Below are 24,794 nucleotides of genomic sequence, written 5' to 3'. Positions count from 1 at the left end.
TTAGGGGTGGTTAGTGAAAACTGGATTTATCAGAAAGCTGAAACCTTCTGGAAACAACCTGCTGAAACAGGTAGACAGATTATGTTTATTCTGGCATCATGTTGGCTAAAATGCTGGTGACATTCTTGTGTAAACAAACATGCATGTAAACACAATGGGCAGTATGGAGGTCATGTCCTTATATCGTAGGATAAGTTGACAAGACTGCAAGTCAGCAAACATGGATGTTTGGTACTAAAATCTTTTAAAATTCGGCTCTGCAAATGTTTAATAAGGAAACACATTCAACATGTTTGATGGGCCTCAAGGAAACACACAGACAAAGTGTTTAAATGAGATACACTGAATATAAACAGGAACTTTGTTTGTTTAAAAGAAAACTCCACAGGACACCTTTAAATCGGCCTAGCTGAGGTTTAGTTTTTCTTTTCTTCTCATCCAGCTAAAGCATGGCTGATATTTGAGTTGGCGAACACACAGCTATCCTTGATTTGACTAAATCTTTCTGTGTCCTGCCCACAACAATGCAAACAAAAGCCTATCCCCTTCTAGAAGACCCTTAAGTCCCTCTGTGTTTTTGTTCAACTTTACTAGCGTGTGTGCTATCAGATCTGTTACATTTTTATGTAGTTGGTTTATTTCATTTTGCTCCTCCTGCACTGCAGTTCACTTGAAAGTAAAGCCTTTCATTCTCAGGCATGTCATTAATAATATCATAGTTAAAAAGAGCTTCAATCATGCTGGATGTGAATGTGACTCTTGGCTATACCCACTAGGTTACACAACACACCGTAACTTAACGTCACCTTCGCCTCCTGTTGAAAGACAACGTGTTGAAATATGGAGAGAAAATTCTTGAGCTTGAGGTGTAAATGAATGACTTTGGTAAGTAGGGCAAACATGAGAGCAGCTGTAAATTCAGCTGATATTACAGATGTGAAGCATCATCTGTGTCACCTGCTGACTTACTGTTCTAGCAACAGACGCCCTGTACTTGACCTGCAGGGTGTGAAGGGGTCAAAGCTCAGGAGTGATAAACAGTCTGTCAGTAACCGTGCTAGTTTGGCTGATGGATGCTTCCTTGGGGCAAAACTAGAACTTGTATTTTCAGTTTGATAACTTCGGGCTGTGTGTTTTTTTACATTAAAAGAACGTAGGTCATTCCTTACTTGAGTGACTGGTTCTTGTCCTTTGTCTTGTGCTCCACCACCAGTTTGCCGCACTGACCCACGGTGAAGGCGAAGGTACCCTGGACGTGCTGAGGATAACGCAGCTTGTGCATGTGCTTCCTGAAAACCTCGGCCAGGTCCGATGCCACCTCCTCGTCGAACGCGATCTTCATCAGCTAACAGAGGGACGAGAGACGAGCCGGTGAGATACAGGCAGAGCTTCAGATTGTAATGCAGGTGTTGAGAATGTTAAGAGTACCTGGAAGGTGCAGGATCGTAACTGCAGCCCCTCCTGGACAAACTGGTCCATGGGTAGACTGACGGAGATCCTCTTCTCCTTGGTCAGAGAGGCGATGGGGAAGGAGCGAGTCACCACCTGCTCACCCACTGCAGGGAGACAAAGAGCAGAGTTTAGAGGAGTCAAAACGCCTGACTACACCTCTATTATCACTGATGGGGAAGCTGTTAGTGTGTACGTGTCATCTCTCACCCAGCGGGTCGGTGGGCGTGCCCTTGAAGATGAGCCGGTAGGTGGTGAGGAAGATGGCTCCCTCGGCGGGAAGCAGAGGAGGACCTCCCATCAGACCCGTGGCCTCCTCGCGCCCGTCTGAGATGAGGTGGACCCTCATGGCGTCCATTACTAGCTCCTCCCCCGGCAACAAGGTCGGCCTCAGCAGCTTGGGCTGGACGGAGACAGAGAGAGAGACAGAGAGAGAGAGAGAGAGGAAGATTAATGATGCAGCAGTGGAAAGAATTTGAATTAAATCGAGGGGGGGAAACGGAGAAGTGTAAATGTCACTACTGTCCAGATTCCAGACTGTTTCCAGAGTTTCATTTCTTTTAATCTTATGCAAAAAATGTTGCTGCTACACATTCAAACTTTTCCTATAAGAATGCGAAATGAAGGAAGTCTAAAAACAGAGAAAAAATGTCAATACAGGAAATTCTCCATAATATTTTATAAACTTTAAAGACTTTGCAAATTCATATATGTTCCTAACAGTCTGGTTTCCAGAACAAAATTGTTAAACAAGTTCTGTGAAGCTGCAAATTTGTAAAAATAAAAAATTCACAGATTTTGCTAAGAAATTTTACACAGTCTCCACCATCGCTGGTCATGAGATGAATCTAAAGGATTTAAGATCCAGACAGATCAAAATTCTACAACACAGAATTACATTTATTTTGCTTTTTCCTTACTATATAATAAGATACTGTCTAATACATCTACAACTAAAATTAGTGACAATATATGAACAAAATGATGTTGCTACACCTAAATGAAATGCCAACATGCTGCAGCTATTACTGCCATATATGGAAAAACAGGTTATTTCCAAATAACCAAATAACAAACACTCCACTCATCAGAATCTCATGCTTTTACAATCATGCTGATGACCTGCACTGTTTGGGAAGTTTAGACTAGTAAAAACTCCAGAGGATAATGTTAAAATGCATAACACACATGTGAGTGGAGCTGGATTGGTGGGATCTTGGCAGAGATGATGTTAAATATAAATACACAGAAAGGAACATAATAATATTCATTTGTGTGTGTTTATACGATGGGATGTTCATTTCAAATTCCTTTAACAAAATACATGAACCGTAGTGTTTTAAACTGTCCCTGAGGGTCTGAAGCTTGATTACAGGACTCTCGTTTTCAAACTTGAGCTTTTTCTAAATGAAATATGACGCTGGCTTTGTCCTCAGGCCCTTTACATCACTTCCTGTCCCACAGTGAGGCCCGGAGAGCTTCCTAAGGAACTCCACCACTGGTAGGAAATGAACTACAAGTTTGGTAACTTGTTTCATAATGTGTTGCACAACACCTAATGCCACACATGTCTGCATTCCAGCTGCAGCCACACAGCAGAGACAGACAGGAGTTTTCAGTGCGGGGCCCCGAAAGCTGTAAATTATGTACATATTACTTGTTGTTTTGCTCAGCCCACAACCTCATTTATAGTAGTTGGACTGATCTATAAATACTCTGGATATGAGCTTGTGTGTTACAAAAGAAAAATGCTGAGGATTAAGGGATTAATAATATTAGGAGGGGGCAGGGGTGGGGGCGGGGGTTACATGTTCCATGCGGTCTTTAATGAAACGACAAAACGCGTCTAATGGAGCTCAGCTTGGCCACCATCCCTCTCCGTTACACTGCACCCTTCAGACTGAAGGCACTCAGGTCTGCGGGGCCTCGGGGGAGCTGCAGCAGCTCCGCCGGGCCCTCGTGACACCAAACGGCAAACCAGGCAGAGCGATCACCCAGCATGCACTGCTCAGGCGTGCTGTGAGTCACACGGTTCTGTCTCTGGCCGGACAGACGTACCTGCTGTGACACTGTGAGCCTGATTGGTGGGGAGGATTGGTGGAGAGGGGAGTGGGCGGGGCTGGCTGGGGTTCTGCAAGGCCTTTCTCCAGCGGAACGTAAAAATAGGAATTGGTTACCTTTTGGATCGGCGGCAGTCGCTTACTCTCCCTGTGGACTGCGTCTAACGTCTCGATGTGCATCTGAACGATATCTGTGGGTGAACAAACGCCAGAGGGGTGAGTACGGAGGATATAAGCGGCTGATTGTTCCATGAAGTTTGACGTGACACGGTGCAAAGAGAGATGAGGGAGTATTTACCTGGTATCATGGTGTGGAGAGCCTTTAGGTGCTCGTTGGTCACGCCGCTCTCGTTGCACACTTTATCTACGAAGCGGTTGATGAAGCGCACCACTGAGTTGGCTACGTCTGAGCTCTCAGCATCTTCGAAGCCGCTCTCTGTGTCGTAGCTCTCCGCCATGCTGCCTGCAATACTACAAGAAACAAAAGAAAAGTTTTGAATTTTCTGTCAGCAGCTATCTATGCTTTGCATCACCTCAATGAGCAACTTTGTGGGAGCTTGCAATTTTCAGTGTGTGGACAATTTGCATGTAACAACTTCCCTCCTTTTTTCAGAGTTGTACGCGGGCTCCTACCTGTTCGTGACGTAGCTGTTGCTGACGCTCTCCACGTCTCCGAGGCCAGTGCTCCTCAGCAGGCGGTTCTTGCTGGTGTCCAGCGGCAGCAGCAGGTAGCTCATCCTGTTGGCGTAGTGGATGGCCTGGCTGAACACCGTGCTCTCTTCCTTCTGCACGCGCTCCGTTTGCATTTCTTTGCTGAGCGTCGGCCACATCCTGTTTTGCTCCGATGCCAGCTCCAGGGCGCCGATTTCCCGCCCGCTGCCTGATCCGTCCTGCTGCTCCTGACAACAAACCGGAGCGGAAGAGGTTCATTCAAGATTAATGATCTCCAGACAAAAATGACACTCTGCTCAGCAGGATGGGACGCTGAATTATTAGTCTGCTGGCTGTGGTGCCAGATGTGTTTCCTAAATCTACCAGCACTTAATCATTTCTTTGTCCAGTATCAGGTAAAGCTGTGCGTGAGCTCACCGAGTTGTTCTGCTGATCTCCGTCCTCTGTCTCTAGGTACAGAGCCCTGATGTGGTTCTGCACGTCGCTGTAGAACATAGCCTCCCAGAACTGCATGTTGGTCCAGACCATGTGCTCCTGTACGCAGCTGTAGGCAAACTGAGTGATGCCTGCCCCCAGTTTCTGTTAGAAAACAAGGAAACAGGGAGACACTTTTATGAGAGAAAGCAGCAACTTAAAATATATGAAGATTCAGAGTAAGCAGCCTCTGAGGAGTCCAGTGTCAGACCACATGAGACATCCCGTCAACCTCAAACAGCTCTCATCTCAACCTCCTCCCACTCGGTGAATTGTAAAACCACTGGGCTCTGTGGGGTTCCTGAGGATGTGGCTGGATTTGGGAAATTTTTGGTGATGCTGGTTGTGAACTTACTCTGCAGAAGGCTGTGACCAATGGGAGCAGGGCAGCGGCAATCCCATGTTCATCCATATGCGAGCAGTCCTGTATAGAAACAGATTATGACGTGTCAGCTTGCAAAACATACAACAGAACCAAAACATAACAAACCGAGGCTTATAGTTATTCATTGAATCTCATCTGTCCTGCATGTTTACTATTATCACAAGCTGATGTAACGCAAATGTACATACTGTGAATCTTTAAATGGGTATCTGTAATAATATATCTAATGAGATCTTATTTACTTCTCCTTTAGTTCAGTACAGTCCAAGTGAAATTACAGAAATTATAATTATTCAAAGAAAGAAACAAGAAGTCTCTCAGGGGGAAGAGTCATCACACTAGTGATAAAACAGTAACACTTACTGCCGTATGCTAATATTGTAGGTATACAGTTCAAATAAGTTCTCCATCGTTGTAAACAATAAAGTACAACATGGTGACTGGTCTATGCAGACAGAGTTGCCTTCATGACATCTGAATTAATTATTTAGAATAATTATTGGGTACCCAAAATTAAGTCTTGACAAGTTACTCAAATGATCACAATATCTCTCAGTAAATCTACTGAAAATAACTTTTGTACATCTGCAGTATACAAAGGCTTATAAGATTGTTGAACACAAATCTCATTGCTGATTGGATTTCTCTCTTTTTGATGCTATTTTTTCCTCAGAAGACAAAGAACATGTCATTAACAGAGCAAGTCTGTCTGTCGCAGCAGAACTAAATGTACCGTTTCATTTCATTTATACTTCAAGACCAAAGATTTAGTGTTGCACCTCCATAAAGTTGGGAATCATGTGCGAGACAGAAAGTTAAATATCGAAGCAGCTGAGGTATCCTGACTTTTAGGACCAGATCATGTTAGAAAAGAACTAGTTCATACAACATGGCAAAAGTATTTATAGCTGTTTCAAACAGCGGCACTAAAAGGCAGAGTGAAAAGCTGACTGTAATAGAGAGAAGGCCACATAATTGTTTAAATATGGGGATAACAGCACATGTTTTCAGTCTCTCTTGGAAGGCATTCGTAGCACTTGGTTGTGAACACGAGAAGTGACAAAAATAGTTGTGTAACAAATGAAAAAAACAGAACTAGAGAGAGAAGTTCAAACCCTGCTTACTTTTTCTCCTCCACACGTTAACAGAAAAATGAAGCCAGCATTACGTATTGTCTGAAAAGAGCTTTAGTCTGTATGTCAAGCTACAGAAACACTAGATCCTACATTTCCCATAATGCAATTCAACGGTATCTTCTTTTAAAGACCCCCGTCTGATAAAAGGCCTCTTCTTCCAATGTCCACATCATCAGTTTGTCTTTCTGTTATAAATTTGTAGTCTCCAAACAGAGACTGCTGGCATCATTAGAGTTACTTAGTCAGACTCTGGAGAGCTTCCTCCAGACCACAGAAGATGTTATACAGCTGTTTTCACAAATGATCTTCATGTGTAAGATCTGTGAAGTTCCCCTTTAAGACTTTTAGCTCTTGCTTTTACAGTGTAGTAGTGTTAGCAGGCTGACCTGTAAGGTGCAGTTCATCATGCGGACAATGTAGTCAAACTGCTGGTCGTCCAGCACCGCTCGGTTCTGTAGGACGTGCTGATTAAGCTCCTGGGTCAAACAAACCCGAGCTGCTCGACCCTTCAGAGCCCGCAGTACAGCCGGCATCAGCTGGACACAGGAGACACAAAGCTCAATCACTTCACAGAAATAAACTCAGTGACTCACAGCACAAGATTACAACAAATAATGACACATTTTCGAGGTACATATGAAAAATTTGAACCACTCTGTCATGTTTTTTTTATTAATGAAAAACTGACTTTTTTCTGCCATGTGGGTTTCCAGTGTTTTTTGTCAGAATTCATCAAACTGTAGGAAACTATCCTGAGGTGTCCAATCAGTCTGGTCATCAGAGATGTATTACCTTCTTGGCCTCCAGCATCTTGTTCTCAAAGATGTATGTGATGCAGTTCCTGACCACCTCCAGCCTGCGGGCGCTGTTAGCCATCACGTTGCCGTTCCTGTCCACAAAATCTCCTGTGGAGACAGGAAGAAGTGATCAGACACTCATTCATCACTGTAGAGCTCAACCCCATTAAACACACACTGTGAGGCTGATTGTGTGAGTGAAAAGTTCACACAGGAACTTCAGAGGCACAAGTGTAAATGCTGAACTTGGTGTGATGTGTTTCTACCAACTGTGAAACCAACTGTCAAACCCAGTACAGAAAAACTTTTGCCACCTTCTGTCCGTCCAACAACATTGTTTCAGTGATTTTACAACATTACTGCTCAGTATTTTCACTTTTCTGCTGCATGCCTTTTCCCCATCTTCTCCTTCTTAGTCCAAAAAAAGTCTTTTCCACCTCAGGTTATGAGACATTTGGGACAGTTTCAAACCCTCAGCCCTCTCCCCCAGCTCACCCAGCGGGGGCCCGGACGGCACCATGCCCTTGAGCTCTGCCTTGACCACAGGCGGTGCGGTCTTGAGCTTGGCGGCGGCGTGGTCGATGAAGAGCTGCACCGCAACCTCGTCCAGCACAGGGAAGGGTGACTGACTCTGCGCGGTGTTCTGGCTGTTCTCTGACGGCCGCTGGACTTTGTGCATGGCCACAGCTGGGTAAGGGTTCTCCTGGAGGGAGGGGGAAGAAAAGAAAGAAAGAAATGAAGAAGAAAGAAAGGACAGGAAGACAGGAAGAGGAAATAGCAGGACTGGGGTATGGCATTAGCTGTCAATTTCATTTGAGAACATACGTTTTTGAAGAGCAGCTCAGCCAGCTCCTTAACATGGTTCATAACTTTCTGCGGACAGGTCTCCTCTTGTCGTATCCGTTCCACCTGATTGGCTACCAGCTGTGGAAACAAGAGAAAGAAATAAGCTTCAGCATCTTTCTTTCATATCTGAGCCATGTATGTTCCATTACCACCAGTTACTCATTGACACTGATGGTTTAAGTATTATAAAAGTTAATGAATAAATATATCAACAAAATTTAAAAAACTACTGCACAGAGTGGATGATTTATATTGAAAATAATAATTTACGTGTCTGTAATTTCTAAATAAATTCTTAGAAGTTTCCTGGAAAGAACTGTGTAACTTAGTATTACTAATATAAGATACTGTAGTCAACAACAAATTAAATCCTATCTAAAATAACACTCTCACAACTGTTCCCATTTTCTCTATAATTACCACAAAATACTTTCCAAGAAACTTTCCAGAAATTATTAAGAAATTATCTGTAAAATATTGTTTTTTCTCACCAGCCTTCAGTGAGTCATCGTCTTTTTTTTTTTTTGTAAATGTAAGTGAAGGGGTAAATCATCACCACAGTCTCACTAAACGCTGACACAAAAAAAAAATCTAGTGGTGAGCATTGTAGTGGCAGACTCACGTCATCAAACAGATCAGTGGCTCTGTAGGGGGGCCCTCTCTCTGACACAAAGCCTGCGAACGCCATGCCGTCCAGCACCTTCATGAGGAAGTCGTCCTCTGTCAGCGCCCTCTGGCCCAGAAAGGCAGCCTGGAGAAACACACGTCAACACTGACTTACTCTGTTCTGCCTCAGGGAGCTCTCACACACACACACACACACACACCGTCGGCTTCACTTTGAACACACTCTACCTTATGGAAGCGGATGACTGGTTCGGGGTGAATGCGGATGATGTGTAAACACCAACGATAGCCCTGGAAGAGCCGAGCGAACAGCCACAGGAAGACAGCCCGGATCTCCTTATCCTGAAACACACAGAACAGTTAAGCTAAAGCCAACACACACACACACACACACACACACACACACACACACACACACACACACACACACCAGAACTAAAAGGAATAATAGAATGAGGAACTGAAATGGAATCTGGAAAACTTCCAAGAATCCTGGACTGAGTGTCAACAGATTTATTCCACTTAATTTTTTGACCTTTAACATCGTCTTCATGCCAGTAGGAACAAAATACAAAATCTATTTTGCAATCAGAGTCGTGACAGGAAACTAAATTTGTCCACTTTTGCTGGAAGCTGTCGTTGTGGCAGGAAGTACATAAGAATCTACTGTGTTGACTGTACTATAAAAAACAGAGGGCTAGAGAACAAAACATTCATTTGGATCATTTGTTGCCAAAAATATAGAAAAGACATTATTAAAACATTACAGCAGCTGCGCCTCGGTGGTCAAGGGGTTAAAGTGCCGCAACGTCCCTGACTGCCATCTGGCCCGGGGACGTTTGTTGCATGCGATTCCTCGTCTCACTCTCCTCTCATTTCCTGTCAACTCTCTACTGTTGCTGTCCACAAAAATGCGCCAAAAAACATTCCAACGACATTCAACATCTCACTGTTATTAAAAGACATTTCTCTTACCTGGATCTTGAGTGCGGAGGGTTGCGTGGACAGTGGGGGGAAGGCATGATCAGCAATTTCCAGCTCTGGATCCAAAACCTAAAAACAACGAACAACACCATCATTAATCACCGTTAGCGACCTGTCATCTCACCGCCACCGTTCTCCTGCTGCATCAGTGGAATAGCGGTAAAGTGCTAATGCGTGAGTTTTTCTTTGTCATCTTTAAATTATGCTTTACGTTTGAGTTTGTTTGCATTTCTGGTGTAAACTTCACTTCCCAGACATCACCTGTCAAACAGTCTGAGCAGTTTTTATTTAGCGTAAGTGGCAAAAACATCATCTATTTTGATACTGAAGGGTAAGCTTAATTTTCAGTCTGCGGTCAGCCATGTTTCTATTCATACGTGGTGCAAATTTTAACTGAATCTCCAGAAAGTCAGTAAAAAAAAAAAAAAAAAAAAAAGAATGTTTATTTCGATCCACTACTGTTTTTTGAATATTTTGGTATCGAGTTGGTTCATCAAGATAAACAGAGGGCCAGTCAAAGCTCAAACAATGGAAAACCAAATGGAAAACATGATGGAAATATGACATCTCGGTTTATTCCTGCATTCATCTGAGGAGCCTCCTCGTCGCTCCGCACAGATCGGAATCTTTTCGTCTCTTCAGCAGAAGTGACGTTGAAGTCACACGCTGGCAGCGGCTGCACACTCAACATGTAAAAGCATCCTCTCCTGCATGGTCTGCTTTGTTTTTTATTGTCACAGTCACATGTAAAAGATGATGATGATGAGAGATGATGATGAGTTTCAGGTTTGAAGATGAACAAAAAAAGACAGTTTTCCCTCTGCTGGTCGGAGTTTTCTTGAGTTGTAATGTGACTGAGGCAGAGGGCAGGATGTGTTTATTTGGGAGAGGCTGGAGTTGGCATTCAGCGCTCTGTCTCGACTCAGACAACTCAGCAAAGTGTGTGTTTGGATACTGTGAGGAGCCCGCATTTTAGAGTTGGACATGTTCTTCCCACGGACTCTGGCTGTACTTGAAATATTGTCATGTAAGAAACTCGATGTCCTGTTTACTTCGACAAAACAGAAGCTCTTTCTGCAGACCTCAAGCAAAAAAATACTGCACATATAAATAGTTGGGTGAGAAAACAATACGGGTGATAAATGAACATGTCAAAATACGACCAAACATGAGAATAAAATGCACTGATCTGTTATTTACTTTAGGTTTATTTCTGACTTCAAAATTGAGTGATATCTTAAAATAAGTGACAGACTTTTTGTCTCACTTCAAGGAAAACATAACATTTGAAGAGTTTACCAAAGTGGATGTGTTTTATACTGAGTACACACTAGAGATGAAAGGAGAGCAGAACAGCTAAGCCCTGACTCACGGTTGCTGCCCAACAATCTCCAGCATCATCCTTCACCAAACCTGCTTCTTCCTCTTCCAGGGAACATTTTCGGACAATTTCAGAAATTACAGCCCTGCTATAGAAAGACGCGGATCAGTCTTCCGGCTCTGCAATTATCTCCTTGTGTCTCATTTTCAGTGAGGGAGGTATATGAGCTGATCGGACTGAGGTCATTAGACCTCCGCCCGGGCAAATCCACCGCAAACTAAGCAGTTTGAACCCTGAGCGATGGGAGCTATGATCCTCCACTTTATAAATCTGTGTTGGTTAAAACTCCGCTGGCTGAGGACACAGACCTATAACCCAGTGAACCGCTCGCTCTCTGGCTCCTTTCCAGCCTCCGCTCCCTCTCTCTCTTTCCGCCGACACAGAGAACGCACCAACAGCACACAAGAGTCTCCAGGTTATAAGCCATAAACCACACAGAACAGCCGGTGACAGAAAAAGCCCTAAACACATAAACACTGAGGAATGATCCCTTTATTTCGCAATAAAAACACTCATTTTTTTTTCATTATACGGTTGGATGTATTTTGAGCCTTGGCATTTAGTGAACGCTCCGGTCATTGGGTCAGGGTTCACTGTTGAGGACACTTTTGACACACAGCTGTTGGTGGGAAGCTTCACATGAACTTCACACTTCTTTCTTTCTTTTGTAAATTATACTGTAGACGTGCACTAGTTCTTCAGGTGATGTCGTGCAAGTTTACCACCCATGAATGAAGTACTCTGTTGGTATCGGTTTCACTTTAAAGGTACTGGTGTTGGTACTGGTGTTGTAATTTATTAAACGATGCCCAGCCCTGAAGCTCAATCTTCCTTCCTTCCTAATCAACATTAAATTTTCCATAGTGTGGATGGAGAGCAACAGCTGGGAAGATGAGCACAATTGAATTAAGTGTGACTTAAACATCACAATCATTTTGCATGTTGTGTTCTCTCATCATATCTCACATCATATGAGATCATGCGTCGTAGAGACAGACTGCGTCTTAAGCTTCTGTTTTCTTGAAGTAAACAGGGACAATGGATTTCTAACATGACAATATTCCAAATACAGCCAGAGTCCGTGGGAAGAGTATGTCCCACTCCAAAAAATTTGGGCTCTCCGCAGCATCTAAACACACGCTTTGCATGTCTGAGTCGAGACGGAGCGGGTGGATGCCAACTCCAGCCTCTCCCAAATAAACACATCCTGCCCTCTGCCTCAGTGACATTACAACTCAAGACTCCAGAAAACCCCTGCTGCGACCAGCAGAGGGAAAACTGTCCCTTGACTTGTGCCGTGTTTGTCAGTCTTTCACCATAAACTCATTAGTCTTTTTTTATGAAGATACGATAATCAAATTAAGTGAATGATTTCTTTTTAGACGTGACTGCGATCACAGTAGCAAACAAAAACAGATTTACCAGTAGAGGACACTTTTATGAGTTGAGTGTGCGGCGACTATCATAAACATGGTCTGTATCTTCCTGCTAATAAAAAGTTATAAACAAACACAAGAAGAGGAAATACTTTATACTGCTGTAAAAAAAGTAATTTACAAACAGAAAATCTGTCTAGCGGTCTGTTTACAAGTGTGCAGCACGTGAGCAGCACTGTCTACTGTTAAAACCTACTCATTTAAGGGTTTTTCTTTATTTCTACAACAATATTGAAGACATCAAAACTATCAAATAACACATATGGAATCATGTAGTAAACAAAAAAGTGTTCAAACAAACCAAAATATCTTTCATATTGATGGTTTGATGGTTTTTGCGACGTCACTTGAAGGAACTTTTAAAGTTCTTGGAATTTTCTGGATTGATTGACCTTCATGTGTTAAAGTAATGAAGGAAATTCCACTAATTAATTTTTGACAAGACACACCTGTTAACAGAAACCACCTCATGTGGCTGGTTAAAATATCACCGATAGTGTGCAAAGCTGTCATCAAGATAAACAGCTGCTACTTTGAGGAATATAAACTAAGAAAAAGCCTTGAATGAGTAAGTGTGAGCGAGCAATGGCAATAAACAATAACATAAATAAACAATATCTGCCTGCACGTTTGTATCTGATTCATTCAATAAATATGAGCAGGCTCCAGACAAGCCCAGTGTATCGTAACTGACTCCTATTTTTGTTTTACATGTGACTGCAATCATAACAAACGCTCTTTATCTATATCCAGTAAATTATGAGCATAAACTGTGAGTCATTTCCCGCAAAAGCAAATACTCTACACACCTGAGACACTTTGTAAACAAAACAATGAGACATTGTCTGTGCAGAGTAAACAGCACCGGATAGATGAGTGTGCTCTGCTCGTATCAATAAGAGAATAAGGAAGCTGGAAAATTTGTTTACACGCCTAAACGTATAAAAAACACTTCTCAGAACAGGCTGGTACTGGAATACTGGAAGGGACGGAAGCTGCAGGATGCGGTAAAAAGGTTTGATAAGAGTCGGTGTTGTTTGAAGTATCTGAAGCAAACGATGTCAACACAACAGCACAGTGCAGGAATACTACCTGATAGGCTGATCAACGTGTAAAATAAATGAAACTAAATCTTTTATCCTTTTTTTTGGTGTGCAAGATAAAAAAAAGAACATTTTGTAAAAAACCCTTGAAAAGCATATAGCACGTCATCCTCAGTTAATGATGAAGCTCCCAGTGAGCCATGACATGCACCATACAAGTTTTATCAAAACCATTGATGAATTGTTATCAGACTGATACAGACTGATAAGCTGCTCTATTGAGTAATCAGCTGCTTGATTTATGCTTTTTTTACAAATAACTTGTTAGCTTATGATTATAAATCAACTTATAAACAATGATTTCTTGCATTATAATCAGATGAAATACACAATTTCATAAAAATTTGAGGCATCGAAAAGTGGAATTTTTCCCAGAAAACATGCAAAAAAAAAAAAAAAAAAGCTGGCAACAGAACTACAGGCCAAAGTCTGTTCCCGCTATGAGCAGTGTTTCTCTTAGCGCTCAACTGTTTACCTTTTTTTTAAATTATAACCTTTATTTTGACAGCATTCCATGACTCCAAGATCTCCTAGACATATTGATTAATTGACTATTTATTGCAGCTCTACAACATTTCTGGTAATATTGGTTTCATAATGAAAAACTAAATAAATAGCAGTCCAAGCTAAATCAAAACAAAAAGTATATCTACCACCTGCAAAAACAAAACAAAAAGAGCATAAAATCAAACAACACTAAAACCAAAATGACACGAAAAAAAAAAAATAATGCAATGAATAAGAGGGAAAAATCCTTGAAGAGCTTCCGAGAATCTCAACCCATAAAGCACCACCGAGGAATTTACTGCTTGATAGAAACCACCCACTAGATGGTAATGAGATTTTCCCAGTACTCACTGGTGTGTATTATGGGTGTGTTTGGTATTTACGCGGCAGCTCTTACCATGGAGAGCGCGGTCTGGGTCTGCTGGAGGACCGGTTCAGGCAGCAGGGAGATGTGGACGCACTCCGGGATGGTGACTGTACCGCCGTCCAGGTCAGCGATGATCACATCCAACTGAAAACACACACACACACACACACACACACACACACACACACACACACACACACACACACACACACACACACACACACACAGAATCCTTATCAGTCACCATTAAAAACACTTTTCATTTTTGCCTCTGGGGATGTTGATAACAGACCGACAGAGTGATACACGAGCTGATTACGGCGAGAGAAGGACAAAGACGAGTCATCTCTTGTCAGCAGCTGCTCATTACAGGACGTTGGCTATCAAAACGACATAATAGACATTCACATTTCACCGCGGACAGCAGGAAAAGCTGCCCAGAAAACAACATCTGACCCCTGACCAGCCGCTCATACATTGAGAACTACGGTACAAAACACAGCGTCTCGTTGTTATGTGACACAATGGCTCCATCAGGGCGGCACGGTGAGCGGCCTGCAGCAGCACGTGGTCAGACACACACACACACACACACACACACACACTCTCATCAGGATTTAATAAGATAGCGGCAAATTATTTTCTTTGATCGTGAGATCTAGACGCTGATAATTGTCATGTATGTTGGCATAATTAATCTAAAGATGTAGGCAGGTAGAGAACGGCACTTTATTAAAAGATAGATGAACCATTGCTTAATGGGTCAGTGAGAGTTTACATGAAACATACTCCACATTGTAATCAAAGCCAGCCACAAGTAGAGAGATCAACCACAAGTATATAATAGCTTCTTTGCTGGGAAATCTCCTCCTTCTGATTTTTTTTTTTTTTTTTTGAGAGAAAGTTTATTAAACAGCAGAACGATATATTCAACCTTTAATACTGATTCTATTATATCACATGTAACACATTTCTTTCCCTCTGCTGGAAACTGGCAGCAGATGTTTCATTTCGTTTCGATTTGACCCAGTGCATGCTGGGTGTTTTAATGATACTGCTTGTTTGTTTATTGTTGATGGAGTGTGGTGTGTGTGTGTGTGTGTGTGTGTGTGTTGAGCTGGCATTTTTCTTCCCGACATTTTCTGCTGCTTCAGGCCGCTGCTTTCTGTTCCAGAGCGGTTTACTTTTCTAATTCAGAACACATTGCCGGTCATCTCGTCGTAGGCTGTTCGTAAGAAATCCGTGGTCGATGATGGACGAGTTTAGCCTTCGTTAGCACGTTTTTTCAAGACGAACCGTGAAAAAAAAAGCTGGCATTATCGTTGAACAATACAACATTTACTGGCTGTTTCTGGAATTGTGGTGAGGATACTTGCCCTGTGTTGAGCCGTGAGCAACCGCTTCCACCCTGCCAGCGATGCTGGTAAGGTGGGAGTGTTTTTCCACAGAACAGCAAGGTAAAAAAAAAAAAAGTTCATGGAGGAGTGCTGATTTGCTCAAACTGCAGTGAGAGCCTGTCGTCTACAGCTCTTCATCTGACATGTCACTGTGTCTGTTTCTGCTTGAACTGTCCTCCCTGGGATATTTAAAACTGATCCTAACAGCACCAAATAAGTCATTATCTTGTTCTTATTGAAGAACAACAATGCTATTAAAGCTCCACTGACTCAAACACATGACATTTTCTATAGCTGCTTCATAATAAAAGCCTCCTACTAGTTGGAGACTCCCTGCTTCTGCTCCCTGCTTTATCTACAGGACCAAAACGCTTCACTTTGTGCTATCATGATGTGGCTACATTGGTCTCTCATGTTGTATTGATGCCAACCCACCAGTTCTTGTGTCTCAGAGCGGAAGAAGGAGTTGACGCCGATGATGAAGGGAGTGGGAGTGCTCAGGACCTCCAGGAGTTTTCCCGGCAGGATGGGGACATATGTGAAGCTGGGAAGACATAAACAGGAAGAGATTCAGCACATCAGACGGCGTCAGCTACAGCGGATCTGTTTTCCTGCTCTGTAAAGCTTATCTAAATATTAAAGTATATTTGCAGTGTGTTTGTGTTTTGTATACAGTTGTTGACTGTATGTTACATCTTGCTGTTATGTCATATTATGTAATGCATCAACACCAATGAGCAGGGTCAAAGTTTTTCTGGATCTCTTTACTCAAACAATAAAATGCTAAATGTGGAACTAAAACAATAATATAAATAAACTGCACATTTCCAGGCTGCAAGTAAACATCTGTCTGGGATCTTATGACGTTAGATATGGGATTGAATGTGTTTTCACAGCTCTGCAGACACGGCAGTAAGAGACTGAGAAGTGGGAACACACCTGTATTTGAGGGGGAACATGATGGCCAGCAGCCCCCGGCAGGCGTCCGTTAATCGCTGGTAGCTGCTGGACAGGAACAGGATCTTATGTTCCGTCAGAGCAGCACAGAACAGATACAGCACGTTGATTATACCTGAAGAAGAAGAAGAAGAGAGCACAGACGGGACGTCACTAGGAATCCAATATATCATATTCTACAATAATAATCTCACTAATTGTAAAAACACACAAACAACATATTAAGGGTTTTGCTAGAATTCATCTATTACTGGTTAGGCAAAGTAACTGGGGTTTCTACATAGTGTTAGTACTTCTAAAAACATATGAAACATAAATGTGATCATTTCCACATTCTGAAACATTCAAGCAGACTGGCAAGGCTATTCTTCATAATATTACACTGTCACATGATTGTAGCTCCTTTTGTAATCTAAAAGTTGCATATTTGCTGTGTGGAAAGACTGTTTTTGACAGACTTGGGCTGTGTCCAAAATCCCTCCCTTGTTCACTCATTCACTACCCCCTACAGCATATATAATAAACAATCAATTATATTTCAGAAGATATATTATTACTTATTTATTATCATATTTTTTTTCCAATTGTTAGCATCTCTGAGGGTACTATAGAGAGCAAAAATTCACACTAGGAATTCAGACAATCCAATAAATTGGCAGACAGTAGATATAGTGCACTATTTGGTAAATAGGGAGTGAATAGGGAGTGATCTGTCTACTGGGCAGTAGCAGTGTGTGAATGTGCATTAAGATTACATCCTGATGAGCATGGCAGCCTCTGTCATCAGTGTATGAATGTGGGTGAATGTTGACATGTATTATAAAAGCACTTTGATTGGTCAGAAGACTAGAAAGGCGCTATATTAAATGCAGTCCTGTCCATTTTAGATGCAGAATTGCTAGAATTCATCATAATAAACAAACCCCCCATACTCAATAACATGTGGAAAACACTATTTAGAGACAGGACAGGTGTAGTATTAATCCCATATTCTAATAGTCCGTACCAAGCTGTCTGAAGAGCTGAGCCACACTGCTGCCGCTGACAGGTAGCGAGTCGTTGATGGGTGTCTGGATAACTTGCCGATCGCCAGCGCCTAATGTTATTGTCCGCTACAAATAAAGAAAGAGAAGGGAGGAGAAAAAAAAAAAAAGGAGGGATTCAAAAAAGGGAGGTGAGAAAAAAAACAAAACAAAAAACAAATGTGGTTTCTCAGAAAGACGGGGTTTGACAGTGTGGTTTAATCACAGTTGTGCGTGTCCGGAGAGCAGCGTGAGTCAGCCACAGAGAAATGAAGAAATCCCAGAAGCTTAGCAGGTACACGACAAATAAGACACAAGCCATTCCAGCTGATTAGAAAGAGAATGGAGCCGGGCAGGGCTCCATGCCAACGACCTCGCTGCAAAACAACACCAGCGCCGCCGTATCAATGAGCCTTTATGGGGGAGAGAAATCACCGGCGACATGGCAGGTGTCATGCGCAGGCGATTTTCCACCGCGGTCTGATGTGAGCACAAGTGGAAAGGGGACTGATCGGGGGTGAATGTGTATAGATGATTCGTTTAGGGCCGTGAAGCGTGTCCTGGGATAAATTTAACACAGTAGAGACTCTTATCCGATGTGACTTGCGATGGGTGAAAAAAAAGGCTGAAGCTTCCGACAGCCTGCGTACTGCATCGGAGATATCTTACAGAGATAAGGTTCATTATGTCTCTCCATCAGCAGATAACCAGATTGACTTTGTAGAAACTGTAAATCTACTGTGCCTCCAGACAGAAGACAAAGCCGATAAATATTGATGTGTGTGTGTGTGTGTGGTTTGGATAACAAGCGTATGCGGGAGTGGAGACAGAGATGGTTTAGACTGCAAAAATAGAAATCAATACCGTACCAGCACAATTATACAGTACGACTTAGCATTGCAGCACAAGATGAAGCTGTTTGAGGTGAGATTATATGACTATTGAACACAGCGTACCTTGAGGACATGATTTCTGATTTATGTATTTAAGTATTTGAGACTCATTAACAATCCAGATAATCCAGGTGATCAGAAGTCCTGATGATTAGAGGAAACAAATTAGCATGTTTGTTTCAGCGACAGTAGTTATGTCTTGCCGAGGGCCTTTAAACATAGACAAACCAGTTGGATTAGATCTGTCATGTGTGTAAGAAAAAGCTTCATTTGAAAGTGTTTAAAATCATCCAGGCAGTATGGCTGTGTGTGTGTGTGTGTGTGTGTACGTGCTGCGCTAGCTAAGAGGGAGCAGGTGCAGCATTATCTCATGCTCTCTACAGCAGCAGCAGCAGCAGCAGCAGCAGCGTTAGCGTCAGCAGCCGAGCTGTTAGCAATTCAATGCTGTGATACAACAACTGACCATCAGGTGTGTTCAATTCAGTTTGCTGTCTATCTCTGATTAAATAAAAAAAGGGGCTAATAATGATATGCATAGAATGCTGAGTGCATTATTTTACTGATAACCGCATGGCTCTCATGCAGCAGACTTTGCTGCTTGTTGAGTGGTAAAGTAACCCAATGGTTGACAAATTAGTGCCAACACAAAGTCAATACTGATGTTTTGATCACAGGCGAGGAGCCATGGTGTAATTGGAATAATCAGTGTGCTAAACACACACAAACAAACAAACCCAAGGACTGGCTACACAATAGAACGCTCTGTCTACTGTGTAGCCACTATGTTTCAAACCCAAACTGTTTCTTCATCACGTACAGAGCTATCAGAGCTCATTCTGGGATGAAAAGTCAATTTGGGCTTAAAACATTGTACTTTTTATAATGTAAAAAAATACATGTTTTGCAGCGCAGTTATAGAGATGACTGAAGTAGATGGGGTTACCACTTTTACTTACAGCTGTGTATGAGCATCTGGAATGCATCGTAACTGATGCTGTTCACAGTACTCTCATCTGAAAGTGTACTGTGGAATGTAAATTGTACTACTTTGTGTAGTTTCTCTCTCAGTTCCTCTACAGAAATACAGCAGTTACATCAAGGAGATAAACCGACAATCAGTCCTAAAGTCAATCATGACTATATGGAGAAGCTGAGAGGCTCATGCTTATATTAGAGGTGCATTATGGTACTTCATGTGACATGAATGATCAGTTGTTGGTCACGTATTGACTGTATCAAAGCGTTTTGATTGGTTCTCCTTAGTTGAGGGAAATGGGTGGAGAAAAGGAAGCTGAGAAAGCTAAGCGCTGATTGGTGGCGTGGGGAGAATGAAGTCAGGCAGGCGTACCAAACTCTCCTCTCTCTCCTCCTGGCCCGGCTACACAAGCACCCAGCGGAGACACACGCGCGCACACACGCACACACACACACACACAAACACAAGCACCCCGCAGGATAAGACACAGGTTAGAAACAACAGGAGTGTGGTCACAGAATGCCCAAACTTGACAACAATATGACAGTAATGTATCAGCATGGCAAAACAAGTAAGCTGCACAAACAATAACATGATAAACATGAACTGCAAGATGAAGAGGGCTGTGTGAAAATATGAAAAATAAATGTGCAAAACAAAGTAGAGCCATCATTTGGCATTTGGCAGCACTAAATGATCCATTATGTCATTGCACTCAAAATAAACACACAGAACAACAGCAATACAAATATTGATCAATTCATCTATCAATATGAATCATTATTTGTTCAGTTATTGTATTTGGAGTCAGGAACAGCCTCATAGTGTGCAATTTTCACTTGCATGGAATTTACACTGCAGCAGATACTGATTAGATGAGGGAATTTTCCAACACCATGTGACTGTTTTCAACCGTAACAGGTACTAAAACTGAAAGCAGACCTGAAATCACCCTCTAACCTCAAACTCACTGACACAATCCACTGATAAGAGGTGAGGGGAAGGAGTGTCCTGGTGGCCTGATGGTTAAGGTGCATACCACATAATCACAATGTCCACAGTTCCACTCCTGGCTGCAGGACCCCTGTTGCATATCATACCCCCCCCCCCCTCTCTCCCTGTGTTTCCCGTCTCTCTCTACTGATTGTCAAATAAAGGAAAAAAGCCAAAAAATAATCTTGAAAAAAAAAAAGAGGTGAAAGGAAAAACTGAAGTGGACAGGCTACGTGCTTCATTAAGAACAGACCTGTTTCTCCATCATGGGACACTGACCTCCAGCAGAACAACTGAGTGGGTTTTCTCTCAATCGAGCCTCAAGGTTCTTACCTAATGTTTGACTCTTAAATGGGATCGGAGCACTTGGCAGTGAGACAAACAGAGTCCGGTAACTGGGACTGGAATTCCCTCTTTCACAGGGATTTTAGAGAACAATTAACTCCTTCCTGTAACAACTCAATTGATAATGGATGGCTACCAGGGGAATTCTTTATCATTTTCATATGAAAAATGATTAATTCCCTATGTGGGGAAATCTGGCACTATCACCCACACCCACACACACACTCACACACACACATAGGGAGGGTCAGAGGTCAGGGTCATGTACAGATGTGTTGTTCTCAGAGGGTCTTAAGCAGAGAACCTGACCACAGGCCCACTCTTCTTTTGAAAGTCAGCATTTCTCACATCAGGCCAACAGCCTGGAGTTCACTTCGCATTTGGGTTGTGTAAACTACTCAGATAAATTACTGCAGTGTTGTAACTTCCTAGTTAAGACTTGTAAAATATCAGTTGTTTCCCAAGCTGCTCGGCAGTGCTTCCCTGGAACTGTGACTGCTCATTTTCTTAGATAAACGCACGTAGTTTGTGTGATAGCCTGAGGTTAGATTGCAGGTCCTCAGACAGCAGTTAAGTCATTGCGTCCTCGTTCATGACAGCCTGCCACAGCGCAGACAATACAAGTAAACTAAAAAAAAACTCAACAACATATTGTGAGACGTCGGGGTTTTATGGATTAATGTTGTCAGGTCGTTTGAGAGAAACTAATTCAGGGTTCGAGCGTGCTAAGACTGGTCTGGTGTGTGACACTATGTCTGACGGCTGTCATGTCGCAGGAGTTGGTGTGTTGTGTGTTTTTGAGGTTGCTGTGAACACACAGACTCTGTGATAATGACAGATATTTTGTGAGGATGATCTCACTGAATGGAAGCTCTTGTATGATTAAACAGTCAGAGGAATGTGTGTAAGTGTGTGTTACTCTGTCTAAGTGGTCTGTCCTCCTACACCTCTACAAAATAAAACTGTTTGTGCTCGGCTGGAGCAGGCCATACAAATCATTTCTAAGGGCCTTAACGAGCTGTGTACATATACATGGGGTGTTTTTTTGAAATGAGATAAATTGGGTGTGTTTGTGTCTTATACTTCACATCATAGAGCATCATGGGTATTATGCAGCTCTATAATGAAACCACTGATCAGATTCTAGTCAGAATGTATGAGTTAAATGGAAAATAACAGGTTGGAGGCTTTAGGTTACCTGTGCACCCATGAGTGTTTGTTTTCACGTGTGTGTTAGTGTGTTAGGAGAGCGCTGCATTAGCTTTGCTGTTTGGGTCTGTATGTGTGTTAATACTGATTAGATCTGATTCTCTCATTCAGACGGTGCGTTCCTGGTAGGAAGCCATCTGCCGTCCCATATGGTCACCCGGCAACTGAACTACGACCCGCACAGCAACGGGCTCCATCGTGTTTGTGTTTTAGAGGAGGAAATGACTTGAAAATAATAAGTGTTCTAAAATGGTTATTAATAGTTGCAATAAATTAAAATCATGACAAATGCAAAGGAAGTAAAAAAAAAAAAAAAAAAAGGAATGTTTGAAATGATTAACATGATCCTGTGGAAACAGTTTAATCACAAAACACACACACACACACACACAAAAAAAAAAAAAGCAGGTCAAAAATAGTTGAAGCGCCATTAATCACGCATGACTTGAAATGACTGCAAGAAGGGAAGACATTCCTTAAAGAAAAGAAAACAACTCTGGCCTTTTTTTTTGATTAACAGAATCAATAACATTGAGCGGGTTGTTGATTGGTGAAGCTTGCAGAACGAGAAAGTTACCTGGAGACAGGCCAGCAGCCAGTCACAGGCCAGCACCTGAGGAACCTTGTCTAAACTACAAAGTGGGGACTCATTTATCTGTAACACAGAGGAACCAGTGTACAGTAGGGTGCACAGAAATCAAACACATGGGTTACAACATCTGGAAACCACATTGGGAGGGTTCAACTGATTCAGAGAAAATAAGACACTTATATTTGAATGTGCACCATGGGTATGAATACGTGTTATTAGTTTGGTTTAGTTTAGTTGCACAAAAAACTGATTAAAAAAAAACAAAACAGAGAAGTCACTATTTTCTGAGGTGAGAAAAAAAAACACACGATTCTTACAAAATAGATGAAAAAATGAGAAAGAAAATGATGAAAAATGGCAGAAACGACAAGAAAAAATAAGAAATTGTTTAAAATAAATGCACTACCAAGTAACACACAACACTGCATGTGCATGTTCACGTGCACATGCATATGCATAATTGCAACAAGATGCCAAAAACAAAAACAAGAACCTTTTCTTATCTGATGGAGTTTGCTGCATACTGTTGACTCACTTCAGTGGAAGTTTGTTATCTATTTAATAATGTCTGCAGCATGAAGGAAAAACACTGGAGGAGAAACTGTTACTGTAACTCACTGAGTTATTTCATGTATCAACAGAAAGAAAACACACGTTTGTTTGTGTTATTTGGTTTTCTGCCGTGGCAAACATTGCTTGCAAAATATAATGATGTGGTTTAAAACTGTCTGCTAACAATCTGTATCAGCTGCATTTCACAGAGCTTTGTCACTAACCTCTACCAGTACGTTAAGTCCATAACAATGAAAATGATCAATGATGAATCAAATAAAGCTAAAATGTCAATGATAAAGTGTGCAGTGAATGTTTAAAGGATGTTTGACAGAGCTGTACATGACACTGGCCGTCAGGGCGGTAAAACCAGCTCTATGAAGATTTGTGTTATTTCCAACCACATGACTGTCTGTAGATAGTAATCCATAAATTATCAAATTATGCATGCACAAAGAAATGTGCATGCGAGCAGCAGGCACTTCTGCATATGAATAATCATAGTCTTTTACACACATACAGTACACACACACATGAAGGGCAGCGCTTCCGTCACAGGTGATGTATTTCTGTCGTACCGAGCTAACACAGAGGCGGCTTTACTGAAATGAGCGGACAGCGTTGAACATGGTGCTGTGCTAGCAGGCTGCGCCAAGCTCTACTTCTCTAAGATGCTAACAGTCTGGATAAGCTGCACTGTTGAGCGAGGAGTGTGTACCGCACAGCAAAGACAAAGAGCTATAAGAAACAGACTGAAGAATAGTGTCAGTTTATCTTTAGCTCAAATCATGATCTTTGACTTTTGTGGGATAGTCAGGCGTCTGCGTGACAAAGACACAAACGGTCAGCAGTTACCTGGGAGCCTCCAGCGATGGGGATGACACATGTGAGGAGATTTCCAATCACCGTTTCCAAGGGGACAGACAGGCCATCTACATGGACGGTGTAGATCAAACCCAGACAGTTCTGTTCAATCGAGGAGGGAGGGACATGGAGGTCAGAGGTCAACCAAAAATATAGCATTACACAAAAATGAAAGAGCTACACAGTTAAATAATAATATGGTTGTGTCCAGTATTGTGTTTCTCCCATCTGTTCATTCAGAAAAGATAGACGATGAGATAAAACAATATCTGTTATTGCAAACAAGCCTGAGCACACGCTGCTGTCTTTTACCACAACGGAGACACAGAAATGGTTAAACATTAGGAGCTGTGGTTGTGTGTCGTACCCTGAACACCTCGGTGTAGTCCAGCCGGGACACCAGCACCAGGCTCTTGGGGGCGAAGACCTGAGCCTGTTGGACGACGGCGAGCTCCTCATCTACCTCGTCCACCTCGCTGGCCTCCGCCTTCTGCCGCTGACCACAGAGACGGACAGACATTACTGCAGTTACATCAGACATACATTATACATTGTGCTATTCAAAAGGAATCATTGAATTAGCAGCTGTGGATGTTGTATTCGGTTTTATAGTCATTTCTTTTGTAAAGATTGTGTACAGCAAAAAGGTATTTTAGGGCCCCTATGTGTCATGTGGTCCATAATTTAAAGAGAGCTCAGCCTCGTATCCTTTGTGAGCAACCAGAGAGGGATCATGTCATTGCTGCTGCACCACTAACTCCAACTGATAG

At 42.3% G+C, this 24,794-nt stretch overlaps 1 protein-coding gene across 4 annotated transcripts in view; it reads right to left on the bottom strand.

The window, feature by feature from the left end:
- The window catches only part of sbf1 (SET binding factor 1), a 61,424-nt gene that overhangs the window by 12,701 nt on the left and 23,929 nt on the right, over nt 1-24,794 (bottom strand). For 2 of the 4 annotated variants that reach the window (XM_042403874.1, XM_042403878.1), the window contains exons 4-25: nt 24,392-24,520; nt 24,016-24,126; nt 19,842-19,871; nt 17,585-17,690; nt 16,561-16,693; nt 16,057-16,165; nt 14,255-14,368; nt 9,422-9,499; nt 8,675-8,788; nt 8,442-8,570; nt 7,799-7,897; nt 7,469-7,676; nt 6,969-7,081; nt 6,563-6,712; nt 5,011-5,079; nt 4,599-4,760; nt 4,143-4,408; nt 3,808-3,980; nt 3,627-3,700; nt 1,660-1,852; nt 1,429-1,556; nt 1,170-1,345 (exon numbers count right to left, since the gene is read on the bottom strand). In XM_042403874.1, the coding sequence (XP_042259808.1) occupies nt 1,170-1,345; nt 1,429-1,556; nt 1,660-1,852; nt 3,627-3,700; nt 3,808-3,980; nt 4,143-4,408; nt 4,599-4,760; nt 5,011-5,079; nt 6,563-6,712; nt 6,969-7,081; nt 7,469-7,676; nt 7,799-7,897; nt 8,442-8,570; nt 8,675-8,788; nt 9,422-9,499; nt 14,255-14,368; nt 16,057-16,165; nt 16,561-16,693; nt 17,585-17,690; nt 19,842-19,871; nt 24,016-24,126; nt 24,392-24,520 (2,864 nt within the window). The remainder of the gene's footprint in view (nt 1-1,169; nt 1,346-1,428; nt 1,557-1,659; nt 1,853-3,626; nt 3,701-3,807; nt 3,981-4,142; nt 4,409-4,598; nt 4,761-5,010; nt 5,080-6,562; nt 6,713-6,968; nt 7,082-7,468; nt 7,677-7,798; nt 7,898-8,441; nt 8,571-8,674; nt 8,789-9,421; nt 9,500-14,254; nt 14,369-16,056; nt 16,166-16,560; nt 16,694-17,584; nt 17,691-19,841; nt 19,872-24,015; nt 24,127-24,391; nt 24,521-24,794) is intronic. The other 2 variants (XM_042403875.1, XM_042403876.1) reach the window with 2 other exon arrangements.

Source organism: Thunnus maccoyii, chromosome 23 (genome assembly GCF_910596095.1).
Source record: "Thunnus maccoyii chromosome 23, fThuMac1.1, whole genome shotgun sequence".
NCBI classification, from domain to species: domain Eukaryota; kingdom Metazoa; phylum Chordata; class Actinopteri; order Scombriformes; family Scombridae; genus Thunnus; species Thunnus maccoyii.
Note: the sequence above shows the minus strand (reverse complement) of the source record. Positions and strands in the feature narration are given on the sequence as shown.